Source organism: Cebus imitator, unplaced genomic scaffold (genome assembly GCF_001604975.1).
Source record: "Cebus imitator isolate Cc_AM_T3 unplaced genomic scaffold, Cebus_imitator-1.0 Scaffold427, whole genome shotgun sequence".
Lineage (NCBI taxonomy): Eukaryota > Metazoa > Chordata > Mammalia > Primates > Cebidae > Cebus > Cebus imitator.
This window is the reverse complement of record NW_016107742.1, coordinates 475,323-489,302: the sequence shown is the minus strand read 5'-3', so window position 1 is coordinate 489,302 and position 13,980 is coordinate 475,323. Positions and strand designations below refer to the sequence as shown.

Here is a 13,980-nt window from a genome sequence, read left to right as displayed (position 1 = left end):
CACTCCACCCCTCAGCCAGCCCCTTCACCATTCTGCAGCTGTCTGCCCCCCCCCCCCACACACACACACTTGTTTCTGCCCTTTGTATTCCTCCCTGGCCAAATCCCCAAGGGTTCTCTGGTCATGAACCTCCTGCTTTAATTAGCTTAGTGGAGAGGAAAGCAGAGGCAGGGCAAGTTCAGGGTGGGAGTCTGGGGGGAATCTCATTTCAGTGGGGACAGGAAGGCTCACCCCGCTGCCCCACAAAAATGCCTAACACACAATTAAGTCCTATGCAACTATTTGCTGTTTCTATTAATGTGAAAACAGTCACCTGATCCACAAAGCAAACACTTTCTTCCAAAGAGACCTCATGGTCCCCAGTACCACAGTCTCTGCAATCCAGGTTCCTGGGGCAGGCGGAGGGGACAAGAGGCAGAAACAGCCCCACTCTCCAGGGTCCTGTCTCTCCAATTCTTCCTCTTTCACTCTTGCTTGGTGGCAGTAGCATCGAATCTCACAATAAGGTTTACTGTTGATCTTATGTTAAATCCCCAGTCCAGGGGGCAAACTTTCCCAACTCCGGGGCCTTCCTGGGCTCCTCAGTCAAGGTTCTCCTTCCCAGGATCTTCTGGCTAGCAAAGGGAAAAGAACCCTGCAGTGCCGACCACCCCGCAACCCCACCCCTTCTGAGATCCTCAGTTCAGGTTCCAGCGCTCCCATTAGTGTGAAAATTCACTCTTTCCAAGAAACAGTTTAGGGAACTGGGCTAAACAGCTCAGCCCTCAAGACTCCACATTGCTAAGTCTGTGAGGTCAATTCATCTCTTCCCTTGCCTCTCAGCAGGACTTTACCTTACAAACTAGTTCCGATTTTTTTCAAGTCACTCCAGGAAAGGACACCTTACCACTGTGGCTCACCCACCCACTGTTATAAAACTCTTTATGGAAGTTCTTCTTAAAGTCTGACCTCAAGCCCTCAAGCTGCAATGCCATCCCTTCTTCCCTTGGGAAAGGTCCAGACATGAAAAGGGTGATATAAAATAAATGCAGAAGATATGGGGTAAAGGGAGAAGAAAAGATTGCATTACACTCCACCTTTCTGAAACTCTAAAACTCCAAGCCTTAAAAACTTATTTTCAGTCTCACCAAATTTCTGATCAAACGGGACTGAATAGGTTTTCCTTTTTTTTTTGAGACGACTCTGGCTACATCACCCAGGCTGGAGTGCAGTGGCACAATCTTGGCTCACTGCAACCTCCGATTCCCGGGTTCAAGTGATTTACCTGCCTCAACCTCCCGAGTAGCTGCGACTACAGGCACGGGCGACCACGCCAGGCTAATTTCTGTATTTTTAGTAGAGACGGGTTTCACCTTGTTGGTCAGGCAGGTCTCGAACTCCTAACCTCAGATGATGCACCCGCCACGGCTTCCCAAAGTGTTGGGAGTACTGGCGTGAGCCACCACGCCTGACCCCGAATAGGTTTTCAATGGGAGAGGGGTGGAGGAAACAGTGGAAATCCATGAGTGCTAAAGAACGGATCACCTACATTGTGGGGGAGCCAGGAAAAAAAAAAAAAAAAAAAAAAAAAAGAACGGATCACCCCAAGCTGTAGTCACAGCCCAGGCCTGAAGGAAGCCTGGGTTCCCAGTCCATCCCGGTCTCTCCTTTCTCCTTCTGTCACACCCAAAGCTCAAGGCCCTCACCCCAAACGGTTAAGTCACCCCAGGCCTTTAAGACTTTTCCTGCCTCCCCACTCTCCGTCCGACCCCCACTTCTATCCCGGCACTTCTTCAACCTCCGCACCTCATCACTCCACCGCCCTCCAGACCCCCTCCACGGAGCAGAAGGACGTGAACTAACTCACCTCCCAGTCGGTGCCTCTGAGATCTCCGAGACTGGAGGGGCTGGGGGGCGGAAGAGGGGAGTTGGCTTGTTGCTTAGGGATGAGGGAACCCCATCCTTTGCCGGGGGATTCCAGCCCCAGCTTGGCACCCCTTCCTGGCCCCCACAACGCGCAGGGTCCGGCTCTCCCCCCATCGGTGCTGCGGGCTTTGTCTGCTCAGCCGAGAACCTCTCCCCGCGGCTGGGCGCCGGGATCGACTCCGGGAGAGCGGGAGGGGGAAACGGAGAGGGAGCGCGGCAGGGAGGGGGAAGAGGGGAGAGAGAGAAAGCCGCAGTGAGCTCGCGGGGACCGCTCCCCGCCCCCGGCCCCCCCTCATTTCCATAAGAAAGCGGGCCCCCAGGACCGACCGGAGCAGGGAAGGAGCGGGTCCCGGGAGGGGGCGCGCGGCGCTAGCCGGCTTCCAACCCGCTCCGTTTCCGCAGACTACTCCTTCTCCCTGCACCCGCCCCTCACAAAATTAGGGACCTCGACTTCCATCCCACCCCCAGCTTGTCCTGGAGCTGCGAAGAAAGACCGAAGGGCACATCCCTATCCTCCTCGGGTCAAGGAATTTGTCCCCGCGCCCCCGAGGGCGGGAAACTACAACTCCCGGCATGCTCCGGGCGCCCCCGGCGCGCCCCCCTCCCGTCAGTTCCATGCTGCTCCATCCAGTTCATTTAAAACAAAAGAGTTTGAGCGCTGGAAGGGGCTGGGCTCTATTGGGGGCCACTGAGCGCCGCTCCCGGACTGGGGCTCGGTGCGGGAGCCTAACGGGGGCGCCTGGACGGCGGGGACTAGAGACTCCCAGGTCCGAGGCGGGAGGGGTGGGGGCAGAGATCCCGCAGCCCCCCGCCCCCCGTCACCCCCGGAGAGGAGAGGAGATCTGCTTTCTTGGTTTTGCTTCTCTTTCCCCCCACCCCCACCCCGGGGGCTGGGGCGAGGGGAGTCGGGTTACAGGGTGTTTGGGGAGGGGGGCTTAGGGGGAGGGTCTATCTTTCTATCTCGCTTTCTTCCCCCCTCCCCAGTTCTTTGTTCCCCCCTCCCCACACACCCCCTCCTCTCCTCTCCCCTCCCCTCCTCTCTCCTCTTTTCCCTTCCACCACCTCTCTCTCTCTCTCTCTCCCTCTCTCTCTCCCCCAGCTTTTGTTTCGCCATGCCTAGTCTAGTGGTATCTGGAATAATGGAAAGAAATGGGGGCTTTGGAGAACTAGGCTGTTTCGGGGGAAGCGCTAAGGACCGAGGGCTGCTGGAAGACGAGCGCGCCCTTCAGCTGGCTCTCGATCAACTCTGCCTCCTGGGTTTGGGGGAGCCCCCCGCCCCCACGGCGGGCGAGGACGGGGGAGGTGGGGGGGGCGGCGCCCCCGCGCAGCCGGCCGCCCCCCCGCAGCCGGCCCCGCCGCCGCCGCCCGCGGCGCCCCCGGCCGCCCCGACGGCGGCCCCCGCGGCGCAGACGCCCCAGCCCCCCACCGCCCCCAAAGGGGCGAGCGACGCCAAGCTCTGCGCTCTCTACAAAGAGGCCGAGCTGCGCCTGAAGGGCAGCAGCAACACCACGGAGTGTGTTCCCGTGCCCACCTCCGAGCACGTGGCCGAGATCGTGGGCAGGCAAGGTAAGCGGGGCGCCGGGACCGGTGAGGGGGACTGTAGTGGGGGCACCCCGTCCCCAGCGCGGAAAGTTCATTTCTTCCCTTCTAGCCCGCCTCCGGCTCTGTCCCTTCCCCACAAAGGGGGACCCGCCCCCTACCCTGATTTCTAAGTGCCACAAAGTTCCCTGTTACCCCTAGTCGGGACGATTCTCCAGATCCTTCCAACCCCAGGGCTCTGCCCTCAGACAAAGAAATATCCTCGCACTGGAAGAGGGAAAGGGGAGGGGATAGGTCTCCCAATCCAGGGAGGCTGTCCGGAGGGGGTGTCCACTCCTCCTAACCAGAAAAACTGACGGAATGTGCAAGAGTTACTCAGAAGCCTGTACTCTGGTATCTGCTCCTAGGTTGGGGAGGGGGCACCCCTGGGACCCCCAGCCGCCTGGAGTTACAGACTTTAGGGGAGACCTGGCCCTTGAAGCCAGACTGAGTATCAGTCTCTTTGTTGGGCTGAGTGTAGGAATGGAAGGGGGTGTGGCCCAGGGGAGGGTCCCAGCCTGGGGAAGAGGCGGTGAGGGGGGCTGCTGAAAGGAGGGGGTCCTGTGGTTACCCACCCACCAAAGTTGGACTGTCTCTGGGGTTTTGGAAGGGGTGTCTCCAAGGAAGTGCTACATCCTGGCTTGGACCTCTCCTCTTCCTTCTCTGGCTTTTGTTCTGGGCTGGCCACAGCCTAGGGCCAGAGGCCTAGAGAGGGGTCTCTGGTAGTGAAAGAGTAGGACAGGGCAGGAGGGGGCCTGCTGGGGGGTAGGAAACCTTCACCTGGAAATTTGGTGGAAGGCGTGTGTCTGGGTGTGTTGGGAGGGGGTGCAGAATTAATCCAGCGTAGTATGTCTGGTACCACACCCTCTGCTGCTCCAGCATCCCTGGGTGGGTGGGTGGGTGTGCTGGTGAAGGTCCAAATTGAGCAGACGGGATCTTGGGGACCCTTCCCTCTCCTGGCTTCTCAAAGAGAGTGGGGGGGCGGGATTTGGAAATTGCAAAGGGGCTGGGCTGGGGAGGTGTGGGGTGGGGGAGGAGCTGTCCCACAGTGGGGAACAATAGAGGAGCTGCATTCCGGCTGGGAGTGCGGGAGGAGGCCGGCTTCTGGCGGAGGAAAAGGGGAGGCGGGCCAGGGGGGCCCCTACTCCACATCCCACCTCACCCACTGGGAGTGCTGGGGGTTAGGGGGATTTCACGGAGAGATCCAGAATGGAGGAGGGGAAGATGCCACTCCCCTGCACAGCCCTCATCCTCCGGGGCACTCCATCTCTTGAGGTTTCTGATTTAGAAAGTTGGATTTCCTCTTGTCAGAAACTGGGGATCCAAAGCCCAGGAACTGGGTGGGGACGGACACTGCTATCTTTTCGTGGGTGTGGGGGTGGTCTTGGGAGGCCCCGGAATTTAATGGAGTCATTCTTTCCTTTTCTGCCTCCGCATCAGATGGGCTTGTCCCTCTTAAAAGTAGGGGGATTTTTTTTTTTTATTATTCAGAAAAGATAAGCCTGCCCCTCAGTCAAGTATATGGAAGTCCTCCCTCTTGTCTAACCTCCCTCCTCCTGCTGCAGTGTTAGTGCTTCTCTGTTTGACCTCTAGGAAGGTGAAGCCCAGTGGGTCTTCCCTTTAAGAGACACTTCTTCGGGGTTGCAGAACCCAGGAAGAGGCCCACCACCAGTTTTGTACCTCCAGGCCTCTAGCATTTCTCCTTACTCTGATGCCTCGGCCTGTCCTTCTCACCCCAACCCCAACCGCTAAATATACCTAGCTCTCATTTAAGTTTTTGGACCCAAAACTTAGAGCCAGAACCCAGGTGCCCATCAAACGATATGTGAATAGAAATGGTAGGAGAGGGGGGTTCACTGTTCTTCAACCCTCCAGACCTGGAAAATAGAACAATCATTTACTGACATTAAAGCAGCAAGGATGTGGGCTGGACAACAGGTAGGACTTCTTAACTGCCAAGAGGTCTGAAGACAAGAGGGGACTAGCAAATTCTCCTTTAAAAGTGAGGGGAGGGGGGCAGGGCGTGGTGGCTCATGCCTGTAATCCCAGCACTTTGAGAGGCCAAGGTGGGTGGATCACCTGAGGTCAGGAGTTTGAGACCAGCTTGGCCAGCATAGTGAAACCCTGTCTCTACTAAAAATACAAAGAATTTGCCGGGCGTGGTGGCGGGTGCCTGTAATCCCAGCTACTCGGGAGGCTGAGGCAGGAGAATGGCTTGAACCCGAGAGGTGGAGGTTGCAGTGAGCCAGGATTGCACCAGCACTCCAGCCTGGGCGACAAGAGCAAGACTCCGTCGCAATAAAAAACAAAAAAAAAAAGAAAGAAAGAAAAGTGAGGGGAGGGGCCCCCTACCCACTCTCTCCCCCCACCCCCCAATCTGCCAGCGTTGAAGAAGCTGCCATCTGGAGTGGAGGAAGGAGGAAAAAATGAGCTCACCTCAGGTCTCTGGCTGGAGGGCTGGGGCAGAGACAGAAAAGTATGACCACTTGGTTTCGGATGGAGAGAGAAAGGGAATAGTGAGTTATGCTCAGAGAGGGGTGTGAGTGAGTCTACATGTGAATGGGGGTGACAGCCGTGGGTGTGGGTGTGTGTAGGAATGTGCTGTTTGTGTGCTGGGGAGGATGGGGATGGACAGTGGGATGTATGAAAGGCTGAAACACAGGGACTTGGTGTGTGTATAAAAGAGGTGTACAAAAGTGTACATTAGGCTGGCCCCATAAGTATTATTAAGATAAAAGCACACGGTACATCACACCTCTTAGGTACGTGTGTGCGAAGTCACACACGTGATGTGTGTTTCCCAAAAGGGTATGAGTCTTGGAGACTCTGTGTGAAGCTAGGAGCAAGGAAAGGGAAGGTGGGTAAGGCGAAAAGGGACTTGTCCAGCCCCAGGTTTGCAGAGTAGCCCTTACTTCTCTCTCTCTCTCTCTTTTGCCTTCTCCCTCTTTTGCCTTCTCCCTCTTTGTCTGTCTTTGTCTCATTTTTTTTCTTTCTCTTCCTGCCTTTCCCAAACCTCCCAGCTTTAACTCACTCCTACTTCAAAGCAGGAGTGTGGGTCCAGAATACCTCTCCCTCACCCTACTCGGCCCTCAGCCCAGCTCAGCTCTGTTGCCCCCAGGGGACAGGGGGACAAGAGTGACGCGGGGTTGGGCACTGCTCCCTCACACAGAAGTTTCTTTATCTCCATACTGCTCCTTTCCTCCTTGAAATTCTGATTCTCAGAACCTTCCCAGTCTCCCACTCTACCAGTTGCTGCAACCTCACTGTGAATTTGAGGCCCACTGAGAGAAACTACGTGTGGGGAGGTCACAGAGCAGATCGCCTTCAGTGGTCCCTGAGTAGTTTGGAGGACACTTGTAATGATCAAGGGTCAGATGAGTAGATTGTGAAGTTAGCACATTGGGGTTCTGTGGAAAGATCAGGGTCAGTGACAGATGGGGGTGATTAAGTGATTTGGAAGTTTGTGAGTAGTCAGGAATCAGTAGAGAAATTGAAGGAAGAGCAAATGTTGGGGGAAATGAGTGTAGTTTGTGAATAGATTTGAGTTACCAGCTTGTATGGGAGGGAGGGTCAGCGATTATTTGGGGGTTTTGAGGAGTGAACGAATTTGGCCCGGAATGGAACTCAGGAAAAGTTGGTACATTTCGAAATCTGTGGTTGACAGAGACATAGGATACATCTGAGATCTGATAAATGGGTCGTTCAAGTCAGGGTGGACTGTGTGTGCAGCCGTGGGCATTTCAAAGGGTAGACCGAAGGGCTTCTGGGAGGCTGGGTATTTGGGTGAAGATCAGGAATTTATTGGTCCCTGCACAAACCCTGTTGCGTGTGTTTCTTTGTCTCTCTCCTTCCCCGCCCTATCCCAGGCTGCAAGATTAAGGCCCTGAGGGCCAAGACCAACACCTACATCAAGACACCGGTGAGGGGCGAGGAGCCCGTGTTCATGGTGACCGGGCGGCGGGAGGACGTGGCCACAGCCCGGCGGGAAATCATCTCAGCAGCGGAGCACTTCTCCATGATCCGCGCCTCCCGCAACAAGTCAGGCGCCGCCTTTGGTGTGGCTCCTGCTCTGCCCGGCCAGGTGACCATCCGCGTGAGGGTGCCCTACCGCGTGGTGGGGCTGGTGGTGGGCCCCAAAGGGGCAACCATCAAGCGCATCCAGCAGCAAACCAATACATACATTATCACACCAAGCCGTGACCGCGACCCCGTGTTCGAGATCACGGGTGCCCCGGGCAACGTGGAGCGTGCGCGCGAGGAGATCGAGACACACATCGCGGTGCGCACGGGCAAGATCCTCGAGTACAACAATGAAAACGACTTCCTGGCGGGGAGTCCCGACGCCGCACTCGATAGCCGCTACTCGGACGCCTGGCGGGTGCACCCGCCCGGCTGCAAGCCCCTCTCCACCTTCCGGCAGAACAGCCTGGGCTGCATTGGCGAGTGCGGAGTGGACTCTGGCTTTGAGGCCCCACGGCTGGGTGAGCAGGGCGGGGACTTTGGCTACGGCGGGTACCTGTTTCCCGGCTATGGCGTGGGCAAGCAGGATGTGTACTACGGCGTGGCCGAGACTAGCCCCCCGCTGTGGGCGGGCCAGGAGAACGCCACGCCCACCTCCGTGCTCTTCTCCTCGGCCTCCTCGTCCTCCTCCTCTTCCGCCAAGGCCCGCGCTGGTCCTCCGGGCGCTCACCGCTCTCCTGCCACTTCTGCGGGGCCCGAGCTGGCCGGACTCCCGAGGCGCCCGCCGGGAGAGCCGCTCCAGGGCTTCTCTAAACTTGGTGGGGGCGGCCTGCGGAGCCCCGGCGGCGGGCGGGATTGCATGGTGTGCTTTGAGAGCGAAGTGACTGCCGCCCTTGTGCCCTGCGGTCACAACCTGTTCTGCATGGAGTGTGCAGTACGCATCTGCGAGAGGACGGACCCAGAGTGTCCCGTCTGCCACATCACAGCCACGCAAGCCATCCGAATATTCTCCTAAGCCCCCTGCCCCATGCCTCCGGGGCCTGCTCCACGGGGGCCCAACCTGGACCTGTTTTCCACTAAGGCCTTTTGGAAAGCGGTTATTTGAGGGGCAAGGTGCTTAGAGATACTCGCTCGCTGGGGAAGGGGGGAGGGAGGCAGTGGTGGCTGGAGGGTGGGCCACTTTCAGAGCCTCTGGTCACCCTGTCCTGGAAAGATTGGGAGGGGGCCAGACTGAAAATTTTACTAGAGTTACAACTCTGATACCTCAACACACCCTTCAATCTGGAAGCAGCTAAGAGAAAACTTTTGTTTTGCCAGAGGTGGCCGCTAAGGCATCCTGACGCCCTCTGCCCACCTCCCCAGCTGTGTCACTCCACCCCTTCTGAGGAGGGGGTGGGTAAAAGGGAGAGGGAGAATAACCACCTGTAGCTAGAGGTGCTCTTTCCAATCCCTAAGCCCTCTGGTCCTGACCTCCGACCTCCTAACGTGACCCTTTACCCCCCACCCCACCCCCATATCCTGTTTGGGAAACTGTCCCCAGTTTCCAGCAGTGTAAGGGAGTTGGAGCTCTATCAGAAGTTGCGTAGATCTTCTCGGGGTGGGGGGGAGAGAAGCATGTCAATCGCTTCTATGGCTGAAGGGCTCAGAAGCCATCTGTCCCCACAAAGCTGGGCTAGAGGAATCTGGAGAGGAGTGCTCCTCTCTGCCCCTGCCCCCCAGTGCTTCCCTTCACTCTCTCCGCCCATCTTCCCTTCCTTTGGGATCTTCCCTCTCCTCAGCTCTTTCCTTTCCCTCCAGCTCTTTGCTTTGCTTTGCTTTCCTTTGGTGGCTGTCACTCCCAGCTCTGCCTCCTCTTTGTCTTTGTCTTTCTTCCCTTTCGCCCCCTCCCTCCTGCCCCTTCCAGCCCAGCTTTGGGGATACCATCCTCCTGGGGAGAAGTAGGGGAGAAGATTTTGATGGTCCTCCCATTCCTCTTCAAACATCTGGAGGCCCTCTCCCCCACTCCTCCAAAGAAACATCTCAAATTCTTGATGGAATGTATCCCCATTCTCAATGAAAATGTGAGGAGGGGACTAATTCTGGGGTAAAGGGTCAAACCCCCACCTTCATCATCTATGGGCATTATATTTAGGGAGTAGTTCTTGGGCTGGATTTTCTGGTGGTGGAAGTGGGGGCGCCAGAGTAGTATGTCTGCTATTTCAAGGAGCAGGAAAGGGCATGAGGCAGGAGGAGAGGCCGGTGGAGGGAAGAGCTGCTCGTCCTCCCATGCGGTGCCCCACTCCTGCCCCCCTCTCGACCTGACCTGAACCTTTATTGAATCCTTATTAGCTTGAATCCTCCATGCAAATCATGGAGTCTCTGTCCCACCCATTGTGACTGAGGAGAGGCCAGGTCTTCAGAGAGGGGTCAGCCCGGGGCAAAGCAGGATTGGGGGCAGCAGGGCCTGTTCGGAGAAATCACATATTGTTATAGGCCTTGCACCCCCCTTTGTTGCTACCCTCCTGCTCAGTTGGGACTGCCACCAGCTCTCCATCCTCGTGGTTCCGCTGGCCGGGCCAAGAGAGGATGGAGGGATGGGAGTCCCAGGGAGTCCTAGGAGATCCTTGTAAATAATGGGGTGGGACTGTTCTGAGTGATCGCCCGAGCACTTAAAGCTCCAGAGTCCCATTCTTCCTGGATGGAGAAGTGGTGTAGGTGGAGGTGCAGAGGGGATTTCCTCCTCTCCTTTCTCCTGTCGAGAATTAACACCTCTCCACAGCCTTCCCCTCCAGAACACCAGCCAGGGAGGGGAGAGGAAGGAGGTCACAGCCAAGAAAACTACCCTGTGACGACTTCCCTCCTTCCCGCCTATGTGAGCCATCCTGAGATGTCTGTACAATAGAAACCAAACCAAATGGGCACCCTCGGTCTGTCGCCGGGGGCAGGTGGGGAGGGGGGTGGGAAGAAGGGATGTCTGTCTGTCGATCCCCCTCCCCCTCTCCACTCTTTACCCACAAAGGCAGAAGACTGTTACACTAGGGGGCTCAGCAAATTCAATCCCACCCTTACCAATTGAGCCAAACCTAGAAACAAACATGAAACATGCGTAGTGAGAGACAAAACAGAGGAGAGAAAGAGAGCATGAGAGGGAGCGAGACAGGCCACCAACACAGAGGAGAGAAAACAAAAAATAGCAAAAAAAAAAAAAAAGCAGTTCTTTATAATTTAATATTCTATTTTAATAAAGGCGTTTATTACCGTATAAATGTAGCAAAGAACCTGGGCTAATATGAAAAAAAGACTTTTTATTAGGTAATTTATTATATGAAAAGGATATTTTATTTTATGATAAAGTGATCCTTAAAAAAATAAAAAAACTTTAGAAGGTTTAGAATATATGTAGGGAGAGAAGAAGAAAAAAATACATTTGTATTCAGAGTTAAATCTTAAAAAAGTGTTTTTAATATATGTTTGGGTTTACGTTGCTTTTTTCCCCCACTTTTTTTTGGGGAGGAATGTCATTTGCTTTTCTTGGGGGAGCATCCTGGGATGGATGGTGGAGAGAGGAGCTGGGGGAACCTGGTCCCTTCTGGGGTCCTTCCAGTAGATTGGATTTCATTCCATGGGCTCCTCCTCCCCTCTCCCCCTCCCCCTCAGGGGAGCCGGCAGAGCCAAACAAAGAAAGGGATTAACAAGAAAGGAAGAAGCTGTAAGACTGAGGACTGAGGATCCTGGGGTGTCCCCCCCAGCTTTCCCCTGCCCTGTCCCAGGGGCAAGTGAGGAGGGGAAATCCAGAACTGAGGCCTAGCAGGCCTGTAGGAACCCTCAGAGATGTGTGAGATTTAAGAGAACTAGATTTTTTTTTTTTAACCAAAAACAAGAGAGAGAAGAAAAAGAGAAACCGAGGGGTTTAAAAGAAAAGAATACTACAAAATAATAATTATTAATAATAATAATTCAAATTTATTTCATATAATCCTAGAGAGAGAAAGAAACAATTACTAGTTACTTAGTAGACGATATTCAGATAGCTTAAAAGTTTAGTAGCATTGAGGGCCGCTGGGTCCAGTAGAATGTATAAAAGTCGTAAGGAAAAGATAAATAGAGGAGGGAAGTGGCTGAGTCCACCCTGAGTCGCCCCATCTTCACATAGCAGGGTTGGAGCAGGTTGCTAGTTTAAGATTGGGAGTTTCCAGTCTGGTGGGGTTGATTCTGAGAATCCTTGGATTTTTTAATTGTAGGACAAAGAAATGAGGGGTTCATTTCCCAGGGTCTTGGAAAGGGTGCAATGCACACCAATCATCTCAATAAGACAAGGGCTGCGCTGGGGGGCAGCAGAGGAGGCCGAGCACATTCACTTGCACCCCTAGTGCCTGGGCAGTCCATACTCCAATGTGGGATGTCCTCTCCTGGGGCTCCCAAGGGAGGATAGAGACAGCTCAGCTCAAACCCTCCCATGCCAGCTTCCCCCAGGCCTAACAGGAAGTCCTTCTTGAAGTGTGACCTCAGTCCACTTCTCCACAGATTGACTTAGCCTGGGAAGTCATTCCACAAACAGACACATGCACACGTGCTTCTCACCTTCAGAGCTTCAAGAGCACTGAGGGGATCAGTCCCCTACCCCTGTTCCATCCAGCTTTCCATTTAGCTTTGACCTCCATGGCAGCAGTGGCAGTAACAATCTCAGTAACCGTTCTTTAAAGTTGGCTGGTTCTTTACCTGCTTGCAAAGTGCTTTCTTGTCTTATAAAAGTTAGATTCCAAGAAGGACTTCCCACGGAGTGGAGTGGAGACATTGTCCTTGAAGGCCTGGGAGAAAGGCATGCCCATGGGGAAAGGCACAGGGACTTTGGGTCACGCCAGCCCTACCCTCTGCTCCAGTCCACCTCCATCTACGTGTCTAGGTAGGGGTCATCCACTGTGCCCTGGAGTGGGAACATATTGCCCTCCCCACACAAAACTGGGGAGCTTGGCTTCTGCATGTGAGAAATCAACATTTTTAAAGCACTTGCCTTTTACCAACCCCAGCTTGCAATCAGATTGGGCCTTTCGCTCCCATTGAAGGAGGTGGAGAGGCCCCTTGGCTCTCCCTTTGGCAGGAGGAGCCTGCTTTATTACACCAATGACTCTGCCATGCCCCTCCCTGGCCCTAGACCCCAAACACATCTCCCTCTCCCCAATTTACTCTTCTCGCCCCAACTAGGGACAGATTCCCCCTGCTCTTTTGTCCTAGAAACCCCGCTAGTTTGGGATGGTAGCGTCTGGGGTGGGGAGGGCTTCCCCTTCCCCACTCGAGGGTGCGGGTGGGGAAGGGGGGGTGGGTGGAGACAGCCCTGGGGCAGGGAGGATGGTCTCTCCACTGTAGAAAGTAGAGTAGGATTGTGGTCAGACTTAATTTGAGGCATCTAGTGAAGACACGTACAAATCCACCAAGGAAAAAGATTTTAAAAGCAAAATAAAGGCGGGAAATAAAACAGACCCAAGAATAATCAAGTCAAAGTGATGTTGCACAAAATGCAGAGAAACCAAGAAGGGGGAGGGTTAATGTATTAAATGTGCTATTAAGAACTTAATTTTATTAAAAGTACTATTACTTAAGGCTCTGTCTTCCTTCTCTGCATGTGAGTCTGTGCCATCTTGGGGTGAGTGGGAGGATCTGGGTGGGGATTGCAGCTTGGCATTTCCTCTAGTGTAGCTCTGGTCTCCCTACACGCCTGTGAGTAGTGGATGTTTCCAGAGTTCCTTGCCACCCTGCGCTCCCCCTCTGCTCTCCATAGCTCACTGCTCGGGTCTCCAAGCTGTCAATATCTGCTATTTTCTCCATTTACTCCCCTCTCTTCTTTGGAGGTGCAGTCAGGCCTTCTTCCATCCTCACCTGAAGAACGGGAAGGTGGCCAGGCCAACCTGGCCAACATGGTGAAACCTCATCTCTACTAAAAATACAAAAAGTAGTCGGGCATGGTGGCTCATGCTTGTAATCCCAGAACTTTGGGAGGCTGAGATGGATGGATCACTTAAGGCCAGGAGCTCAAGACCAGCATGGGCAACATAGTGAGACCCTGTCTCTACCAAAAATACACAAAATTAGCCGGGCATGGTAACACATGCATGTAGTCTCAGCGACCCTGGAGGCTGAGGCAGGAGAATTACTTGGACCCAGGAGATGGAAGTTGCAGTGAGCTGGGAGATCATGCCACTGCATTCCAGCCTGGGCAACAGAGTGAGACTCTGTCTAAAAAACAAACAAGCAAAACAAACAAACAACAAAAAAAAAACCCACAGGCTGGGCACAGTGGCTCATGCCTGTAATCCCAGCACTTTGGGAGGCTAAGGTAGGTGGATCACAAGGTCAAGAGATGGAGACCATCCTGGCCAAGATGGTGAAACCTTGTCTCTACTAAAAATACAAAAATTAGCTGGGTGTGGTGGTGGGCACCTGAATTCCCAGCTACTCAGGAGGCTGAGGCAGGAGAATTGCTTGAACCTGGGGGGCAGAGGTTGTAGTGAGCTGAGATCGTGTCACTGCACTCCAGCCTGGTGACAGAGCAAGACTGTGTCT

At 54.5% G+C, this 13,980-nt stretch overlaps 1 protein-coding gene and 1 long non-coding RNA gene across 2 annotated transcripts; one reads left to right on the top strand and one right to left on the bottom strand.

Moving 5' to 3' along the window:
• Positions 1-263: 263 nt before the first annotated feature.
• On the bottom strand, positions 264-2,475 carry LOC108290221. Its single transcript, XR_001819486.2, has 2 exons — positions 1,847-2,475; positions 264-614 (listed from the first exon to the last, which is right to left on the bottom strand). It is a non-coding gene; the product is annotated as an uncharacterized LOC108290221 (long non-coding RNA).
• Positions 2,476-2,545: 70 nt separating this feature from the next.
• MEX3A (mex-3 RNA binding family member A) lies at positions 2,546-13,019 on the top strand. The gene is made up of 2 exons (XM_017509984.2): positions 2,546-3,471; positions 7,350-13,019. The coding sequence occupies exons 1-2, from the start codon at positions 3,018-3,020 to the stop codon at positions 8,456-8,458; spliced, it is 1,563 nt and encodes a 520-aa protein (XP_017365473.1). The 5' UTR covers positions 2,546-3,017; the 3' UTR covers positions 8,459-13,019.
• Positions 13,020-13,980: the final 961 nt, after the last annotated feature.

Excerpts from the sequence above, each read along its gene's own strand:
- MEX3A (XM_017509984.2), top strand. The coding sequence starts at position 3,018 with ATGCCTAGTCTAGTGGTATCTGGAATAATGGAAAGAAATGGGGGCTTT. Across the intron at positions 3,472-7,349 it reads CGAGATCGTGGGCAGGCAAG|GCTGCAAGATTAAGGCCCTG; the intron begins GTAAGCGGGGCG and ends GCCCTATCCCAG.